General features: G+C 41.8%; 1 protein-coding gene across 24 annotated transcripts in view; it reads right to left on the reverse strand.

The window, feature by feature from the left end:
• TRDN (triadin) overlaps positions 1-17,063 on the reverse strand; it is a 305,901-nt gene that overhangs the window by 70,011 nt on the left and 218,827 nt on the right. For 20 of the 24 annotated variants that reach the window (XR_008313241.1, XM_053284401.1, XM_053284346.1 and 17 more), the window contains 8 exons: positions 16,227-16,262; positions 13,169-13,222; positions 8,977-9,027; positions 2,884-2,916; positions 2,723-2,761; positions 1,008-1,028; positions 535-558; positions 270-317 (listed from right to left, as the gene is read on the reverse strand). Coding sequence is in view for 23 of the 24 variants with exons in the window: in XM_053284401.1 (XP_053140376.1) it covers positions 270-317; positions 535-558; positions 1,008-1,028; positions 2,723-2,761; positions 2,884-2,916; positions 8,977-9,027; positions 13,169-13,222; positions 16,227-16,262 (306 nt within the window). In the remaining variant the exon portion in view is untranslated. The remainder of the gene's footprint in view (positions 1-269; positions 318-534; positions 559-1,007; positions 1,029-2,722; positions 2,762-2,883; positions 2,917-8,976; positions 9,028-13,168; positions 13,223-16,226; positions 16,263-17,063) is intronic. The other 4 variants (XM_053284315.1, XM_053284306.1, XM_053284338.1 and 1 more) reach the window with 2 other exon arrangements.

Below are 17,063 nucleotides of genomic sequence, written 5' to 3' on the forward strand. Positions count from 1 at the left end.
AGCCTCTGTATGTTTCTATTATTCTAAAGAGTACAAGTTTCTATGCTGAAAATTATGTCCTCAAATTAGATGTTCAAAATATATTTGTTTGTTATATATTTATCACGTTTATATCTCACGCTTCATTGTAGAGCTCAGGGATAAACACCTGAGGTTATTCCATTTGATAACCCTATGGTCAGGCTCAGACACCATCACTGGCCCAAGATCATGCGGTTTATTCTTGCTAAACAGCGACTGAAACCTGGATCTCTCTAAGGGTGTTTTACCTTTTTTAGTCAAAATCCAAGCAAGTTCTTCTTTGGCTTGTTCAGTTTCTGAAAAGTTAGAATATATGTGATATGGAAAATTGACTACAGGACCAATGAATCAGATCATGCTCAGGTTGCACTATGAAGAGGTTTACAATAGTAAAATTGAAGGAAGATAGATAGATAGATAGATAGATAGATGTGTGTGTATCAGTGCTATTCACTACAGTTCTACACAGCTATAAAATGTATTTCAACATAAAATGTAAATTCTATTACCAACCTTTTTTATGAGTTTCTGATATCACTAGAGAATTAAACAAAAAGAGCACAATATTGAAAATATTTAAGGTATTTGAAATCCTTTTGTCATTACATTGCTAATACACTCACATCAACACAGAGTCATACAGGCATGTACACACACCTACAATGTTATTGTTGTTGTTGTTGCTGTTAGCCTTTTAAACAAAAACAAATCTCAAAGTGATGTACACAGCAAATCATAAGAAGATGATTTCTCTGTTCCAAAGGCACTAATCTAAAAAGAGACAAGAGACAACTAGAGGAGGCTAGAGAGGACACCCACAGCAGCTGCTGGGAGCAGGAGGCACATGCTGAACTGTATATGGACAGTGGATCTATCTATCATCTCAGTGTGTGTATCTGTGTGTTGTATAATGTAATGTACTCCCCAATTGCCAAGGGACAACTTGACTGTGCTCATCAATTATAACAGAAAAAATTGTTGCCTACCTTTTGGTTTATGAGTATCTGCTATAAAATAAAATAAAATTTCACTGTAAAATTTACTGTAAAATTAAATAAAAATATTCTATGCAACTCCTTAGATCTGTTCAAAGAAATAGTATAAATCAGGGGTTTCCAACCAGTGCTACTCCAGATGGTGCCCAGCTGTTCTTTGAAAATCTCCAGCAAAGGATAACTTACTGCTACACGAGGCAGACTGCTCCACTGTCAAACAGCTCTTACATTTAGTAAGTTCTTGCAGGGCAACCAATATGGTAAGGGGTCTGAAGGAGCTTAGTATGTTTAACATGCAGAAGAGGAGACCAAGGAGAGATATGATAGCCATCTTCAAATATCTGATGGGCAGACACATAGAAGCAGACTTTGAGGCTTGTCTCACAATCAGCTCCTACTAGTCAACACATTCGTTTCTAGGTGCTCACTGACAAACTGCTTAATAATCTGTTCCAGGATCTTGCCAGGTATTGATGTCAAGCTGACAGGCCTGCAGTTTCCAGCTCCTCTTTCCGCACCCCCAACGAAGAATGAACTACATTTGCTTCACTCTAGTCTTCCAGCACCTCAACCACTCTCCATGAGTTCCAAAGATTACAGACAATAGGAACATGGAACATAGGAAGCTGCCATATACTGAGGCTATTCACACGACTGTAGAAAATCGGGCTAGCCTCTGCTAGCCCAATTTTCTACAACAGTGAGAACCACCGGGCTCGGCTGCCCGAGCGGGGTAACCCACTCAAGTAGCCCGCCCATTAAACCGGGTTTGCAGAGCAAGCACTCTGCAAACCTGGTTTGGGGGATTGTGAGCAGCCGCTGTGTGGCTCTGCACTGCAGCTACTCATAAGCAGACCCCCGGCAGGAGGCTGAAAAGCAGCGTCTCGGCTCGGGTGTCTCCAGGGGCCGTGTGGCCCCTGAACTCGGAGCCGACAGTCATGTGAGCAGCCAATCTGGCCACTCAGGGCTCCCGCCCTGCTCATCTGCGGGGAGAGCGGGCTTAGCCCACAAGCCTGCTCTCCCTGCTTAGCTGTACAAACTGGGTCTCACTGATTGTGAGACCCAGCTCACTAAGTCAGACCATTGGTCTATTTAGCTCAGTATTGTCTTCACAGACTGGCAGTGGCTTCTCCAAGGTTGCAGGCAGGAATCTCTCTCAGTCCCCAGGGAGGGAACTTGAAACCTTCTGCTCTTCCCAGAGTGTCTCCCTCCCCTGAGGGGAATATCTGACAGTGCTCACACTTCTAGTCTCTCATTCATATGCAACCAGGGCAGACCCTGCTCAGCTAAGGGGACACGTCATGCTTGCTACCACAAGACCAGCTCTCCTCTCTCCACCAGCTCTCCTCTCTCTACTCAGAAATTGGTTCTGAAATTACATCTGGAAGTTCCTTCAGTATTCTGGGATGTAATTCATCTGGACCTCAAGTCTTAAACTCATTCAAGGTAGCCAGATGTTCTCTTACAATTACTTTAGCTTTCGCACAGTGCTGTTCCCTCCTTTCTTAATTTGTGAATCTGTACAATTTGGTTGCATAAGCACCTCATGGTGGTGGTGGGAAATCTAGATTAACTCACCTAGAGTTAATCTAGAAATCATTTCTAGAATTTCTAGAAATCTATATTAACTCACTCATGGAATGACTAATTTATGATTGTACCTAAATTAGGAAAGTCTACATCTATAATAACCACACATGTCTTACCAGGTGCTTTTACAGGTACTTCTTTCTTTGGTAGCTTGGCTAATACAGAGAGAGAGAGAGAGAGAGAGAGAGAGAGAGAGAGAGTTATTACCATATTTAAATAACTGTTCAATCAGCACATTTTAAAGGAAGCAAAGATTGGAAAATATCAGCATATTTACCAGTTTCTACCTGCTTCTCTTTCTTGTGTGGTTCTACAAAGTAAAAGGATAACAATCAACAACATAATTATTTTGTAGTTCAGTGTCTGAAGTTCTCTAAAACTACATTCCTCTTCCTTCAATGTTCTTTCCCCCCATTATTATTAGAATGACACAATAGCAGCATTCTCTGGGGAATTGTGCTGCATTTTCTTAGTAGAGTTTATGTGCTAGAGGAACATTTAATTTAACAGAATGCACAAACCATTTAAAACACTCTATATTTAAGTGATTAATTATTGCAAAACAGAAACAAGAATATCATCCCTTAAACAATCTCACCTTTAAGTTTATTAAGGTCAAGAACTAATAATAAAAGCAGACAGAAGTGTAATAGCCTTTTTAATGAAGCCACAATATATACTACTTCTTTTGCACTAGTGTGCATGGATACACACAAAAAGCGAATTCAATAGATTTGAGACTTTTGCAGTCCAGTCCTATTAATGTTTACTTGGAAGACGACCCATGGAGTTCAGTAGGGGTCCTCCTCCAGGTAACTGTGCATAGGATTGGTCTGTTAAATTACAACTTTGCAGCAACCTAATTTTACACTCAGTAGATTTTATAGCTTCTCCAAGGAGCTCTGAGAATTGTACTTTCAGTAAGTGAAATTGAGAATTCTCAGTTAGAGACACCCTGGATTCCTCCCAAAATTGCATTCCTTAGAAATATTTTGAGTAACAGTCATAATACTTAAACTGGCTTATATTCCCTGCTAATTAGGCAAAGATGCACCTTTTAAAATGGTGATTCTCTAGTATTTAGCAGGGAGACAACAATTGGCCCTGTTAAAGCCCAGTACAACATTATTTCAGTGGCTGTTGCTGGTATCTTCCTGATGTTTCTTTTTAGTCTGTAATTTGGGAAATATGGAATCTGTCTTCTTCTTCTTCTTCTTCTTCTTCTTCTTCTTCTTCTTCTTCTTCTTCTTCTTCTTCTTCTTCTTCTTCTTCTTCTTCTTCTTCTTCTTCGTAAACTGCTTTGAGAACTTTTTTTTTGTTGAAAATCAGTATATCAATAATAGTAGTCATAGTAAGTAATAGTGTAAATATGCCGGTATTTGAAACATATATTCAAGAACAAGTGTACATTTTCATTAACAGTAAAATTTATTCCTGCCATAGATTTTTACTGTTAAAATCCAAAACAAGCCACCACTGAGGTCATTGAGGCTTACTCCAAAGTATGCTTAAGTGTTCTCATAGTATAGAATTAAAATAAAATATTATTCACATGGACCAGAAACCTTTCTGGATTTCAAATTGCCCCCATTCGGAATTGTTCTCATGAATCCACAGTCCCTGTTCCATGGACAAACTATCCCTAGCTGTTTCATCCATACTCCTTGCTCACTATTTCAGGTTACAAAGCAATTGTAGGAAACTCTGGTGAATTTCAACTGCCTCTGCATACTTGAGATAAGTTATTACAGTTCACATAGTCATTTATTCTTACATTCTTACAATGAAGAGTTTCCAATGATTCAAAGCTTTCAACTTTCTAAAGGTATGGTCTAAAGGCTGGATTCTATTAACAAAGGAGAAACTTTAGTATGTTACGCAGGGGTGTAGGGAGCTTGCTGGTGGCCTGGGAACAGGATCCAGCCAGTGACGCCCCTTTTTACCACTGCATACATGCACACTGGTCATTCCCCCAGCACATGACATCAGTTGCAGAAGGCATGCATAGCCAGCATCCAGAAGGGACCTCACACCCCATTCCATTCCCTCCCAGTTGGTGAGTGAAAGGCTGGTTGGGTGCTTGCTTTCTCTTCCTCATTTCAAGTGATGGAGAAAAAGAAGGCACCCAGCCAGAGCTTTGTTCACCTATTGGGAAGGATCAGGTGAGAGGCTGCACCTCATGCTTGCAGCCATCAAGAACTTGGTTTGCTGCCTGGGTGTGGGAGGAGGACAAGGAGATGCCCTCAGGAGGGCCAAGGGCGCACTGTGGCAGCCCCATCACCCTGGCAGCCCAGGGACATTTTATTTATTTATTTACATTTATATACCACACCATATAAAATCCCAGGGTAGTTTACAACCTAAACAAACAGCCAACAGCAAGTAAAACCTAAAAAAATCATATAAAACAGATTAAAATTACCATAAATAAAACATTAAAGCTTTAACACATCATAAACTAAAAGCCTGATAAAACAGTTGTGTTTTCAAAAGTTGTTTAAAAAGAACCAGAGATGGGGAGATTCTGATGTCATTCAGGAGTATGTTCCAGAGCCCCGGAACAACCCTAGATAAGGCCCGGTTTGGGGTCACCACCAAGCGAGCCAGTGCCAACCACAATCAGGGCTCCCACAAATTACTCTCTTAAATACCCTGGGCCCAAGCCATTCAGGGCTTTATAGGTAATAACCAGAACTTTGTATTTTGCCCAGAAACTAATTGGCAGCCAGTGTAATTCTTGCTGGTTTGCGTAGTTCTGGTATTCTGGTTTAAAATTGGAGTAATATAGGTGGCCCCAGAAACCAATTTGGCTGTCTCATTCTGCACCAGTTGCAGTTTCCAAACTACATACAAAGGCAACCCAATATAGAGTGCATTGCAGTAGTCAAGCCTGAATGTTACCAACATATGTACCACTGTTTTAAGGTTGTTTGTCTTGAGAAATGGACTTAACTGCATATCTGCCATTTGTTCCACCTTGTCCAATGCTGACAAATTGATGTTAAGTGATTGATCACTCATATGTAAACAAGGTCCAAGTGATACTATGCACTGTATATTATCATACATAACGTTCAAGTGGTCCTACTCTTTCACTAAAAAGACTTGCTTTGAGGACTAGATGCCAACAAAAGCACATAGCTGCTGGAGGAGAAATCTTAATCAAAGACCATCAGTGGTTGAGTTATAGTGCTGTGGAGGGAGCTTGACCTCTTTAGCTACTGAAGACTGTGAGAGGTTGGCTGAAATTGGAGCTTGTGGATTTCATTAAGGGCCCTCTACCGTTGTTCCCACTGAAGGTAATGTCCTAAAGGAGAATGTCAAACTAATGTGCACTAGCAGAAGTGCAAGAGCTCTGACAGCCAACAAAGTGCTGCAGTACGTTCTAGGATGTGCAGCTAAATACTTAATCAGCTGACTGGCGATGCAACAAGAAAGTGAACTTTGGTAACAAACAAAGTTACTATTCTTAGAGCTTCTGAGGATAGCTGATATCCGGCCTACCTGCTCCCTGTTCTTGGCTACATGTGGCATGGCTACTGCTGGAAGAACTTTGCCTTGCCTCTTGAGTTTCTGCCTGGGGTCTGGAGAGGGCAGTAAGGTATGCCAGTGGCATTATTCATATGGCAGATGAAAGGTTATGACTGAGCCTGTAGCCTTAAGTAATCGATCAAATTCATGGCAGAGGCAATACTAGAGCTAAGAATTTTCCGGTTCACAGCTCAGTCTTAGCCACTATGCCTCAAAAGCTCTCAGCTACCAAACACAAAGATATACATGCTTAGTTGGGTTTACTACCTGCGTTCCCTCTAACTTTTTTCATTTGTGTGTGGAATGAGTTTTGTTCAGGGTGGCAGTATCAGGGCAGTGTGTGCGGATGTGCATTCAGAATGGATGTGCATTCAGAATGTGCATTCCTGATTCAACCTGAGTTGGATTTAAAATTAACTAAGTGGACATTTTAAAAAGTTGTATGCACATGCACATGCCTTAGAGGGAACACTGTTTGCTGCATAGTGATGTACTAAATTGAGGTACTTTTCTTAGTTATTCTAAACAGCACATCTTCTTTACATAGCAAATATTTCATCTCTTGAACTTCTGATGTCTGGTACCAAAACAGCCTTTATTGTCAAACAATGTAACAAACAAAATAACCTTTAAAAATCAAAATATCATGTCAATACCATCATTTTTATAACAATGATATATATTTGATCTCGGTTTTTGCAGGGATATGTTCCAGATATCTTTTCACAGCTAGCTTGCTCCCCCTACCTGAATCACGCAGAAGTGTCATTATCCCCAAATCACTTGAATTATATATGATATTATTGTTGAAAACCATAAATCATAGTGTGAGGAATTGCCAATTATTATACCTGTTCATATTTATGTGCACATACATTCCTAATAAGGAATGGTGTAAAAGGATGCATTTGAACCAGATTTTTAAAGGAAGTTGTCAAAACTACTGACAGTGACCCACCCCAGTTTTTCACTGTAAATGATTGGGGGTACCAGATTCTGTTGCCTCTAGACATCCAATCCAAGTACGAATTGGGCCCCTTCCCCTTGCATTATGTCTTTTCTTTGCTTTCTTGTTAGCAGTGGTGCTGGGGGGAAGCTTTGTGGTGGTCACTAAGCCTTTGCAATTATTCAGCTTCATAGAATTGAAAGTGCATAATATGTGCATCACCCTGGCCCCACAGGAAGGCAGACATTCTGACCACTCAATTCTGTGTACACTGGTGCTGTGAACAGTGTTCAGATGGAAAGGACAAAAGATTGTTCCCTTAAATGGAACAAAAGGTGTGGAAATCCCTAATGAGATCTGGAAAGGCATCCTTCTCAACACTTTCTCCACATGGGAAGGGCTACACTTCCCAGCACTCCATGCCCACTTTCCCACTTGCTTTCCCAGACACCACTGGAGCTTTATCGCAGCTCCAGTTGCTTTTAAGAGCCCTCCCTGCTGCTGTTAACAGCACCACTCTATGAAGAAGTGAACAGTGGGAACACATGCTTCCATGCAGGGGCAGGGACTAGGGATATGCATGAAACAGATTTTGGATTCCATTCCAAGCTTTGAATGGAACACAAAATCCCTGGATCATTCCATTGAAACAACTGGTCAAGCCAGTTGTTCTGACTGAATGACCCTGTTCTGACTCAGAACGTTCCAAGTGCCACTTTGGAATCCAAAATGGTGCTTGGAACACTTGGAATGGGGCTTGTTTCATTCCGAGCTTAGAACAGGCCCTTCATTTGTTTATTGCAGACCATGAAAATGGCCACTGCCAGTGTTCCCTCTAACAGAGATTGTTAGACTACAACTCGCAGATATTGTTGTGAGATATCCAGATATTGTTGACGACAACTCTCAGAATCCCCAACTTCAATGGCTTTTGCTTGGGGATTATGGGAGTTGTAGTCAACAGCATCTCAGAATCCCCGTTAGAGGATTTGTGCACGTGCGCTCAGAGGCCATAAGAGAACATTCGGAACATTCTGAGTCAGAATGAGATTGTTCCATTCCAAGCTCGGAACAGACCCTTCATTTGAAGGCTGTTCTGTTTCAAGCTTGGAACACTCTAACAGCATATTTCTAATCAGAACATTCTGACTACAGAATGTTCTGCACATCCCTACCAGAGACAATGTGAAGCTGAATAATAGCACAGGCCTAGTGACCACCATGGCAGAGCCTCTGTTAGGCCCTAGTCACCACTCCAAACATCAGTACAATGCCCAGGAGACCACCAGTAACCAATTAGTTTCTGTTGTTTCTAGTGTTGATGGATGCTGCTGAATTAGCTCCGTGATGGACATTGTGTAATAGCATGTTTTCTGTTAAATATTCACATTATCAAAAATTCTTCAAAGAAATGTTAATTGGAAATTATTAAAATGGCACTTACTTGTCAAACTTTCACCCTAAAAATTTCCTGTTCATTTATAACTTTTTTGGCTTCTCATTGTCTTAAGTATGAGTCTTTATATGTTTTAGTGTTGAGAGTTGATTTTATCCTTTGATTTTGTTTTTAATTTGATAGGTGCCTTTGAGATAAATTTTGATAAAGTGAATCAAATCATCTGTCCTTTCCATCTGAACATTCTAGTATAACTTTGATTCTTATTGTAATCCCACCAAAATTTTAGATTAACATTTAATTATTTGAAATGCTTGAAAGTCATTCAAATATTCACATATATCACAGTTTCTACAAGACGGCTGCATACAAAAGCTGAGATTTTTTATTATTTCCCCCAACTTAGCAAATTATTTATCTTAAAACATCATAGTTTAAGACTAATGCTAACCTCATTCTATAGACAAATTGTCAAATATAAAGGTATTTTCTCATACCTATTGTAGGCTTAGCTGCTGTTGCCTTAGCTGCCACTGGTGTCTTGGAAACTTATAAGAAAAGAAAAGAAATCATTTAATTACTATGTATGGATCATAGTGGAATTTTATGGAGAATTATTGCTTTATAATGTAAATATAATTCCCTTGAAGCATGCTTTCATTCATCTGAGAACTGCCAACAACACTTCCCTTAACATGCTTTAAGTTTTGATTTGCTGTTTTCAGAGGGAAAATACAGTTCAGAAAAATACAGATCTTCATTTTGTAAACAAGAATTTATAGGCTGTGAAGTGTATACAGGCCTGCAGTAATTTTATGTTGTGCTTCTAGTGGATGAAAATGATTGAGTATGAAATAAAGTTTTAGCTGTATTTGCATATTTGTCAAAGAAAATATATATATAATTGTGGCATATATAATCTTGAGTACAGATAAGTACATTAATATCTGAGGGATATCAGAAAGTGAGTTTGGATGACATCCGCTAACCTCTTTGTATCTCATAGAGAGGTCTTCTGCGGACTAACTAAAACAGGAGTGGTGCTCATTTGCATTAAAGTTTTTACTTGGAGTATACTACAAGTAAAATGTTACTTTAATGCAAATGAGCACCACTACTTTATTTTGTACTTAACCAGTCTTTAAAGTAGTATTTAATACTACTTAAATGTAGCATTTAATTTGTGAACCCACATGTACTGGTGGGATGGCACATGGGGATAATGTGGTGGTCGTGGTGGTGACAGAAGTCACCACCAGATGTATCATCTGAACTAGTCCAAAAGCATTTACACAATTGGACAGCAGCTAACACTGTAGTGATGCTGCTAATTGAGCAAAGAAGCACTTTTTAAGCTGATGGTTCTCTTATATCCAGCAGTGGGAAGCAACTGACACTGTCCAGCCACAGCTTCCCTCCAGTGGTTGTTGCTGGTGTTTCACTTATGTTAGAATATGAGCCATTCTAAAACTAACTCCCCACCCCCACCCCCCAATAAACTGCTTTGGGAATTTTTGTTAGAAAATGGTATATAAATATTCATAGTAGTAGCAGCAGCAGCAGCAGTAGTGGTGGTGGAATTGTTCCTTTTTTGAGGGTGTTCCCCTAACTATATACACTCAAGATTTGTGTCAGCAGAATTCAGAGCATCTCAGACTCAGTGGGAATTTGATCAACAGACATTTTCATCTGCTCATCCCCAGAGTAATGGTAAAGTTGAATTCTGACTAAAACCAAGAAACTGGGACTGATGCATATCTAGCCATCCTGGGCCACCGAAACATGGATGGGATGCGATAGGGACCCAGCACAGGGTTTGATGGGTTGACAGAGAAAATTTTTACTTCCTATGCGAGGCAACTTCCTACAGCCAGAAGGCCACAACAGACAAGTTCAACTGGTCTTGTGGTAGCAAGCATGACTTGTCCCTTTAGCTAAGCAGGGTCCATGCTGGTTGCTTATGAAAGGGAGACTAGAAGTGTGAGCACTGTAAGATATTCCTCTTAGGGGATGGGAAGAGCATTCCTCTGGGAAGAGCATCTAGGTTCCAGGTTCCTTCCCTGGCATCTCCAAGATAGGACTGAGAGAGATTCCTGCCTGCAACCTTGGATAAGCTGCTGCCTTTCTGATGGACCTATGGTCTGACTCAGTATATGGCAGGCTTCCTATGTCCCTATGTTCCTAACTTTTAATAGAAAAGAAATTAAGACAGGCCCATTATTATAACAAGTCAGCCAGGGATCTACCCCAGCTCTATGTTGGTGAGCAAGTTTGTATTCCACCAAAGGACCTACAGAACAAAGAGCGGCAGAAAGCTGACATCCAGAGGCAAGTCATTCGAGGTGATGAAACACCAGACGGCCGAGTCTTGAGAAGAAAATCAAAGACACCTGTGGAGCAGCAGCCAGCCTATAACAGACTTGAAACTAGCTGAGAGAGAGAGGAGACGGAATTCCAAGAGGGAAAGGATTCCACTTACCTACTGAATCTCCAGCTGGAGACAATCCAGATTTCCCTGCTCTGGTGAGCAAGAGGATGACTGGCTCATCAGAGTCTCCTTCAGATGCCACAGATGGCAGTTATCTCCAGGAAGAAATGACCTCTGCTCTAGCTAAACAGATCAGGACTTGGGCAGGTAGCCTGGTTCAGAGACCCCACCACATAAAGACAATGAGGCTGTGCACATGAGCGTTCCTACCCAGGTTAGGGCTGCTCGTGCGCAGTGCACGGGTGCACTCTTTACCTTAGGTACAGGGACATCTGTATGCTTGGGCTGCACACCACCCAAGCATATACAAATTCAAGCGCCCAGAGGGCCCAACTCCCAGGGGAATCCCCCAATGCACTGCACTCATCATGCAGTGCATTGTGGGATTCCTGGAGGCCAGGAAAATGAGTCCCATCCTCCAGAAATCCGTGTTGCTCTGTGCAGCAGGCACAAAGCGGCATGCCCAAGAGAAAGCCAACATTTTTCTGGGCGGAAGGTTGGTCCATCCCTTCCTCTCCCCCTCCCCACCTGCCCTCCGTGCCCTGGTAGTGATCATGGGAATAGCATTAATGTCTAAACAATGGGATTGTCTTGTGAAATTGTATTGCTAGTTTTCCTTCCTTCTTTCTTCTTTTAAAAACGGGTTTCTTTTTGTTAATTTTATAAAAAGGAAAGCTGTATTAATGTATGTGGGACTAAGTAGGAGAGATGGGACAGCAGTCAGGAACAATAACACAGCAACACAGGGCAAAGATACAGACAGAGGGAACAGCTTGTTATTACAGAATGGAGTAGAAGCAGGAAGGGCTCAGATGGATGTTGAAGCTGAGTTCTCTAAAAAAATACTTTTGTTATATACTTTTGTTATATAAGAGTGCAAACCCCACTTGAAGCAAAGGAGAACTGTTTGTTAGGCATGCCATATAAATACTACCTGGCATTGCTAGGTAGTCAAAAGATCCAGGACCTGGGCCCACAGCTCCCCTTTTAATAATTCCACTCTGTCATGCCCACTGCCAGTCTGTGAAGACAATACTGAGCTAGATAGACCAATAGTCTGACTCAGTATATGGCAGTTTCCTATGTTCCTATGGCTTTAGAAGAGGAGAGCTGGTCTAGAAGAGGAGAGCTGGTCTTGTGGTAGCAAGCATGACTTGTCCCCATAGCTAAACAGGGTCTGCCCTGCTTGCATATGAATGGGAGACTTGATGTGTGAGCACTGCAAGATCTTCCCCTCAGGGAAGAGCAGATCTTCCGCTCTGGGAAGAGCAGAAGGTTTCAAGTTCCCTCCCTGGCATCTCCAAGATAGGGCTGAGAGAGATTCCTGCCTGCAACCCTGGAGAAGCCGCTGCCAGTCTGTGAAGACAATACTGAGCGAGATGGACCAATGGTCTGACTCAGTATATGGCAGCTTCAGGGGCGTAACTACTATTAGGCAAGGGGAGGCGGCTGCCTGGGGGCCCCCACGCCTTGAGGGGCCCCCCAGAGGCAAGTCACATGACTATATATTGTGAAGTGTGTGTGTGTGTGTGTGTGTGTGTGTGTGTGTGTGTGTATCAGCGAGGGGCCAATTTTAAAATTTTGTCTCTGGGCCCACTCCAGCCTTGTTACGCCTCTGGGCAGCTTCCTATGTTTCCTAAGAATAATTACATCTGACTCCTCCTCAAAGCATCCCCTTTCCCACACAATGAGACTCTTCTCCGGCTGCTCCAGAAGAGACTAGCCCTGTTGTTTTACCGGGCATTTTACCTGGGTAAAAATACTACTGTCTGGCCCACCACTATTTCCAGCAGGAAGGAAGCCAGGGGGAGTGGGGGGGGGGAGCAGACACGCTCATGGTACAGGGCACTCGGGGATGCAGTAAGGGGAAGTCCTCCCATTCCCAGCCTTCGTCTTTGTCACGCTGCTGCTTGTGTGGGCGAGTGGTGGGGTGAAAGCAAAGAGGAACTCCTCATGCATTATACTAGCAGAGTAAAGTTGCACCGCTGAGTCAGTGTCAACTCCTGGCGACCACAGAGCCCTGTCGTTGGCTTTGGTAGAATACAGGAGGGGTTTACCAATATACTTTTTACCAGACACTGAGCAGAAAGAACATATATTTGTTTAACCCAGCAGATGGTGCTATAATGCAATGCAAAGCATGGAACCCCAAAGGACGATTAAATGAAGTAAAGCAAGGGGAAAAGAATTTAATCATTCACCTGGTGTTACCACTTTTGCAGAAGCTGCTTCGGCTGCAGGAGCTTTTGCTGGCTCTAAAATGAGCACAAATTAAAGCAATTATTATAGAGCATTCCATAATGAAAACAGAGAAATACAGGAAATCTACAAACGAAAAATATTGCCTTCAGCAACTCTCTTATGGGAGAAGAGTGAAAGAAGATTATGAGAAACAAAGTGCCCATCGGTATTCTGCTAAATCAAAAGCATGAAAAAGCAATGAACAAAAATAGTTATTTGGTATTACTTGATAATTACCATCATTCGCAAATGTGGTTTTCTTATTGTATCATTCACCATCACATCTTAGTAGCAATTTGCATTCATACAAGGTATAATTGAAATGGGTAGCAGAAGCGCTTGTTTCAGGAGGAAAATACAACTTCTACATTTAACTTCTCTGCATTAATATTCTTTTTCTTTGGGCATTAAAAACCTCCAGAATAAAAACCGCTACTCTGGATTATTTTCAGATTCTGAAACCTTATGGTTTGTTCAAAAGCTCACTAAATATGTTTGTTGATGCTTAACAAGGACTACCATGCTAGCTAGCATGCTATCTATCACTGTTTAAAAAATAATAAATGGTTGCATGCAAAGGAGAGAAATTAACCTGTGTTATGAGATATGTAATCACATTTAATCAATATGTATTGAGTCTATTTTCTTTGGGGGGGGTGGCATTATTTCATGATTTCTAGTATCAATTGATTATTACTTTTTGCATGTATCTGAGGACATTTAGCCACGGTCCCAATGTATATACACACCAGGGTGGAGAATCTAGCTATTCTCAAGGGGCAGATTAAGGGGCAGATTAAGCCTTTTGCCACCTGAAGGCAGCCAAGGATTTGCCACCCCTGCCGCTGCAGTGACAGTAGGGGTGGAGGGAGAAAGAACCCCTTTTTTCTCCTTAAAAACGGCTGCTGTGCACATTGGGATAAGTTCAGCAAAGGCCGCACAGCGGCAGCTGTGGGAAGGGGGAGAGGAAAGTCCCCCCTTTACCTTTTAAAGAGCTGTGCAGGTGACGGGGCTGTAGCAGCTGCAGTAGGGAGGGTGGTAGTGGGTTGAGGGGAAAGTTCCACCTTTAGCAATGCCGCTGCATGGGTGGTGAGTTCAGCAAGGCTGAGCTCCTTCTGGCTTCCCTTCTCCATCCCAAATGACTCTCCCTCGCTGCCCGCACAGCAGCATTGCTAAAAGGGGGAACTTTCCCCTCGGCCCACTATCACCCTCCCCGCTGCAGCCACTGCCAGCCCATTGCCTGTGCAGCGTTATAAAGGTAAAGGGGGGGGGACTTTCCCCTCACCCCCCTCCCCTCAGCCACCGATGTGTGGCCTTCACTGACCTTATCCTGCCGTGCACAGTGACAGTTTTTAAGGAGAAAAGGGGGGCTTTCCCACACCTCCAGAGAGGGGCAGCAAAATTTGAGGAGCAGCAAAATTTGCCACTCCTCAAATTTTGCCGTCGCAGGCAAGTGAAGAGTCAACATGCCTACCCTGCCTCTGCTTAAAAAAAGAGCAGGCGTTGTGAACAGAAACAATTAATGTGATAGTTCTCAGCTTCTAGCAGAAGCACTATATATCACTATTAATACATTAAATGTTTTGCTCTAGGAACAAACACAGCTTTCAGCACCGAATACATGAAACAGACACACATTTGGATAAAATATGCTACCGGATCGTATGCTGACTGGCATTCAAAATCACACACCCCTGAATATTTACACCCATGTTTCTCAAACTTGGGTCCCCAGACATTGTTGGAGTACAACTCTTATTACCCCCAGCCACAATGGTCGCTTCTTTGGTCTGCAAGGGATACAATTAACTCGTGGTGCTTTCTTGTACAGATCTGCCTACTTCCTCATCTTGCCCAACCCTTGTCTGCTTCTTATCTTTTTGCCGAAACTTTGTCTGTACTTCACTCCTCAAGCCTAACACCATAACCCCACATCCTTAGCAGAATTTGGCCATTGTGACTAGAGGTGATGGGAGTTTGCTCTATTTCCTTTACATAAGGTACATAAGGCCTGTGCATGACAAAGACTTTGGGGGATGGGCCTTTGAAAGTCCTTTTTTTCTGGGAGATCCAGACATCTATCTCCATCTGTTTCTGAGACATCCCATATTTCTTGCACTTACTCAAATGGCAATTGAGTCACTAAGAAAATGCAATTGCCTCCATTCACAAATCACAATTCCACTAGTTCATGTTGTGAATTGTAGTAGTGCTACCTCCATAGGTATATTGGATGCATGGGTAACATCACATTGATGAGAAACATGTTTATATAGCCGCTATTTCAGTTACACATTTCTTACTCCATTCTTTTACTCCCAGTGGTGCTTCCAGGAACACACATCTCTCACAATAGGTTAAAAAAACCCAAGACTACCTACTGAAGTACAAGACCACCTCCACTCCTTTCCATTGTGAGTGGGTGAGAATATAGTACCGCTAGCACTAGGTGTGATTTGTATTATGACACCAGACACAAATATGACACTATCATTGCTATCATTTACAAAATAAACTCCTTTGATGTGGAGACTGCAGAATAGCCAAGCTTGGTGGATTGCATCCTATAAGGATGAAGTTTGCCTTCATTTATTTAAGGGTTTGACAGCCTTTGAGCCTTGTTATATAGCAATGTGATATAAACTTTCCCTGCTCTTCTACCAGCTCATGCCCACAAAGAACACATTCAGCTAAGATCACAGTTGACATTTCATTCCCTATGAAATCTCTGCTTTTTCACGACATGCGATTAAAAAATATCTATTGAGAAAGAAAGAGAATAACTGTCAGTCACAACAGGAATGTGGAATTGGAAATGCAGTGTAAATTGATTTAGAATGGAAGAGGCAGCTGAAGTCCAAATGTGTCATTTTAGAATTATAACTGGTGTTGCCACTTTTCTATTTGCATCTTCATGCAATTTTAATAACTATGATTTAGGGGTATTGGAGCAAGGAGTTTTAAAACTGGGATAGATGAAAAATAACATGCAATTGGATGATGAAAAATTATCCTTACTTTTCAGTTCTTTGGTCAAAACAGCTTCTTTCTTGTCTGTAAGGGTATTTAAAAATATGTGAATTAGTTCGTACAACGTATGAAATATTATTATATATATTTGGGGAGGAAACTCCCAATACTAAAAATAACTGAATACACGTTGACTCTTCATCCTTTATTTGGAAACATAAGACATCTTCAGTTAGAAATATAATGGCCCACATTCAGTGCATCGAAATGCACGAAGTTGAGCACCAGCAACACTGCTGCATGTGACTTGTAATCTGTTTGCGCTTTGCAGAACAGGGCTGTTCTGCTGCAACTTAAAGCTGCTGCACAAATGCTGTTGTGTGACACAACACCCATTAGAAATAATGGGTGTTGCATCATGTAACTGCAGTGGAACTGCTGTATTCTGCAACAGCATGAGTGGGGTTTGAGATCCCCACAGCAGCATGGACGGTGATCAATCACTTGCATTTCACTGAACTGAATGTGGGCCACTGATTTCTCTTAAGGAGCTAGAAATTATATCATTCCAACATACAGGGCCCTGTGAATCAGTGTTCTACTTGTAACCTAGTTTCTGTGCCAAAATGAAACTTTTCTTCGTCATGAACCCCACCGCCCATTGAGATCATCAGGAGAGGTCCGACTGCAGTTGCCACCAGCTTGTTTGGTGGCTACTTGGGGACGGGCCTTCTCCACTGCTGCCCCGAGGCTTTGGAATGCACTCCCTACTGAAATAAGAACCTCCCCATCTCTGACAGCTTTTAAAAGGTCTTTAAAGATGCATCTGTTCACCCAGGCTTTTAATTAAATATTGTTTTAATAGTTTTAATACTTTTTATAAAT

Source organism: Hemicordylus capensis, chromosome 1, assembly GCF_027244095.1.
Source record: "Hemicordylus capensis ecotype Gifberg chromosome 1, rHemCap1.1.pri, whole genome shotgun sequence".
Taxonomy (NCBI): domain Eukaryota; kingdom Metazoa; phylum Chordata; class Lepidosauria; order Squamata; family Cordylidae; genus Hemicordylus; species Hemicordylus capensis.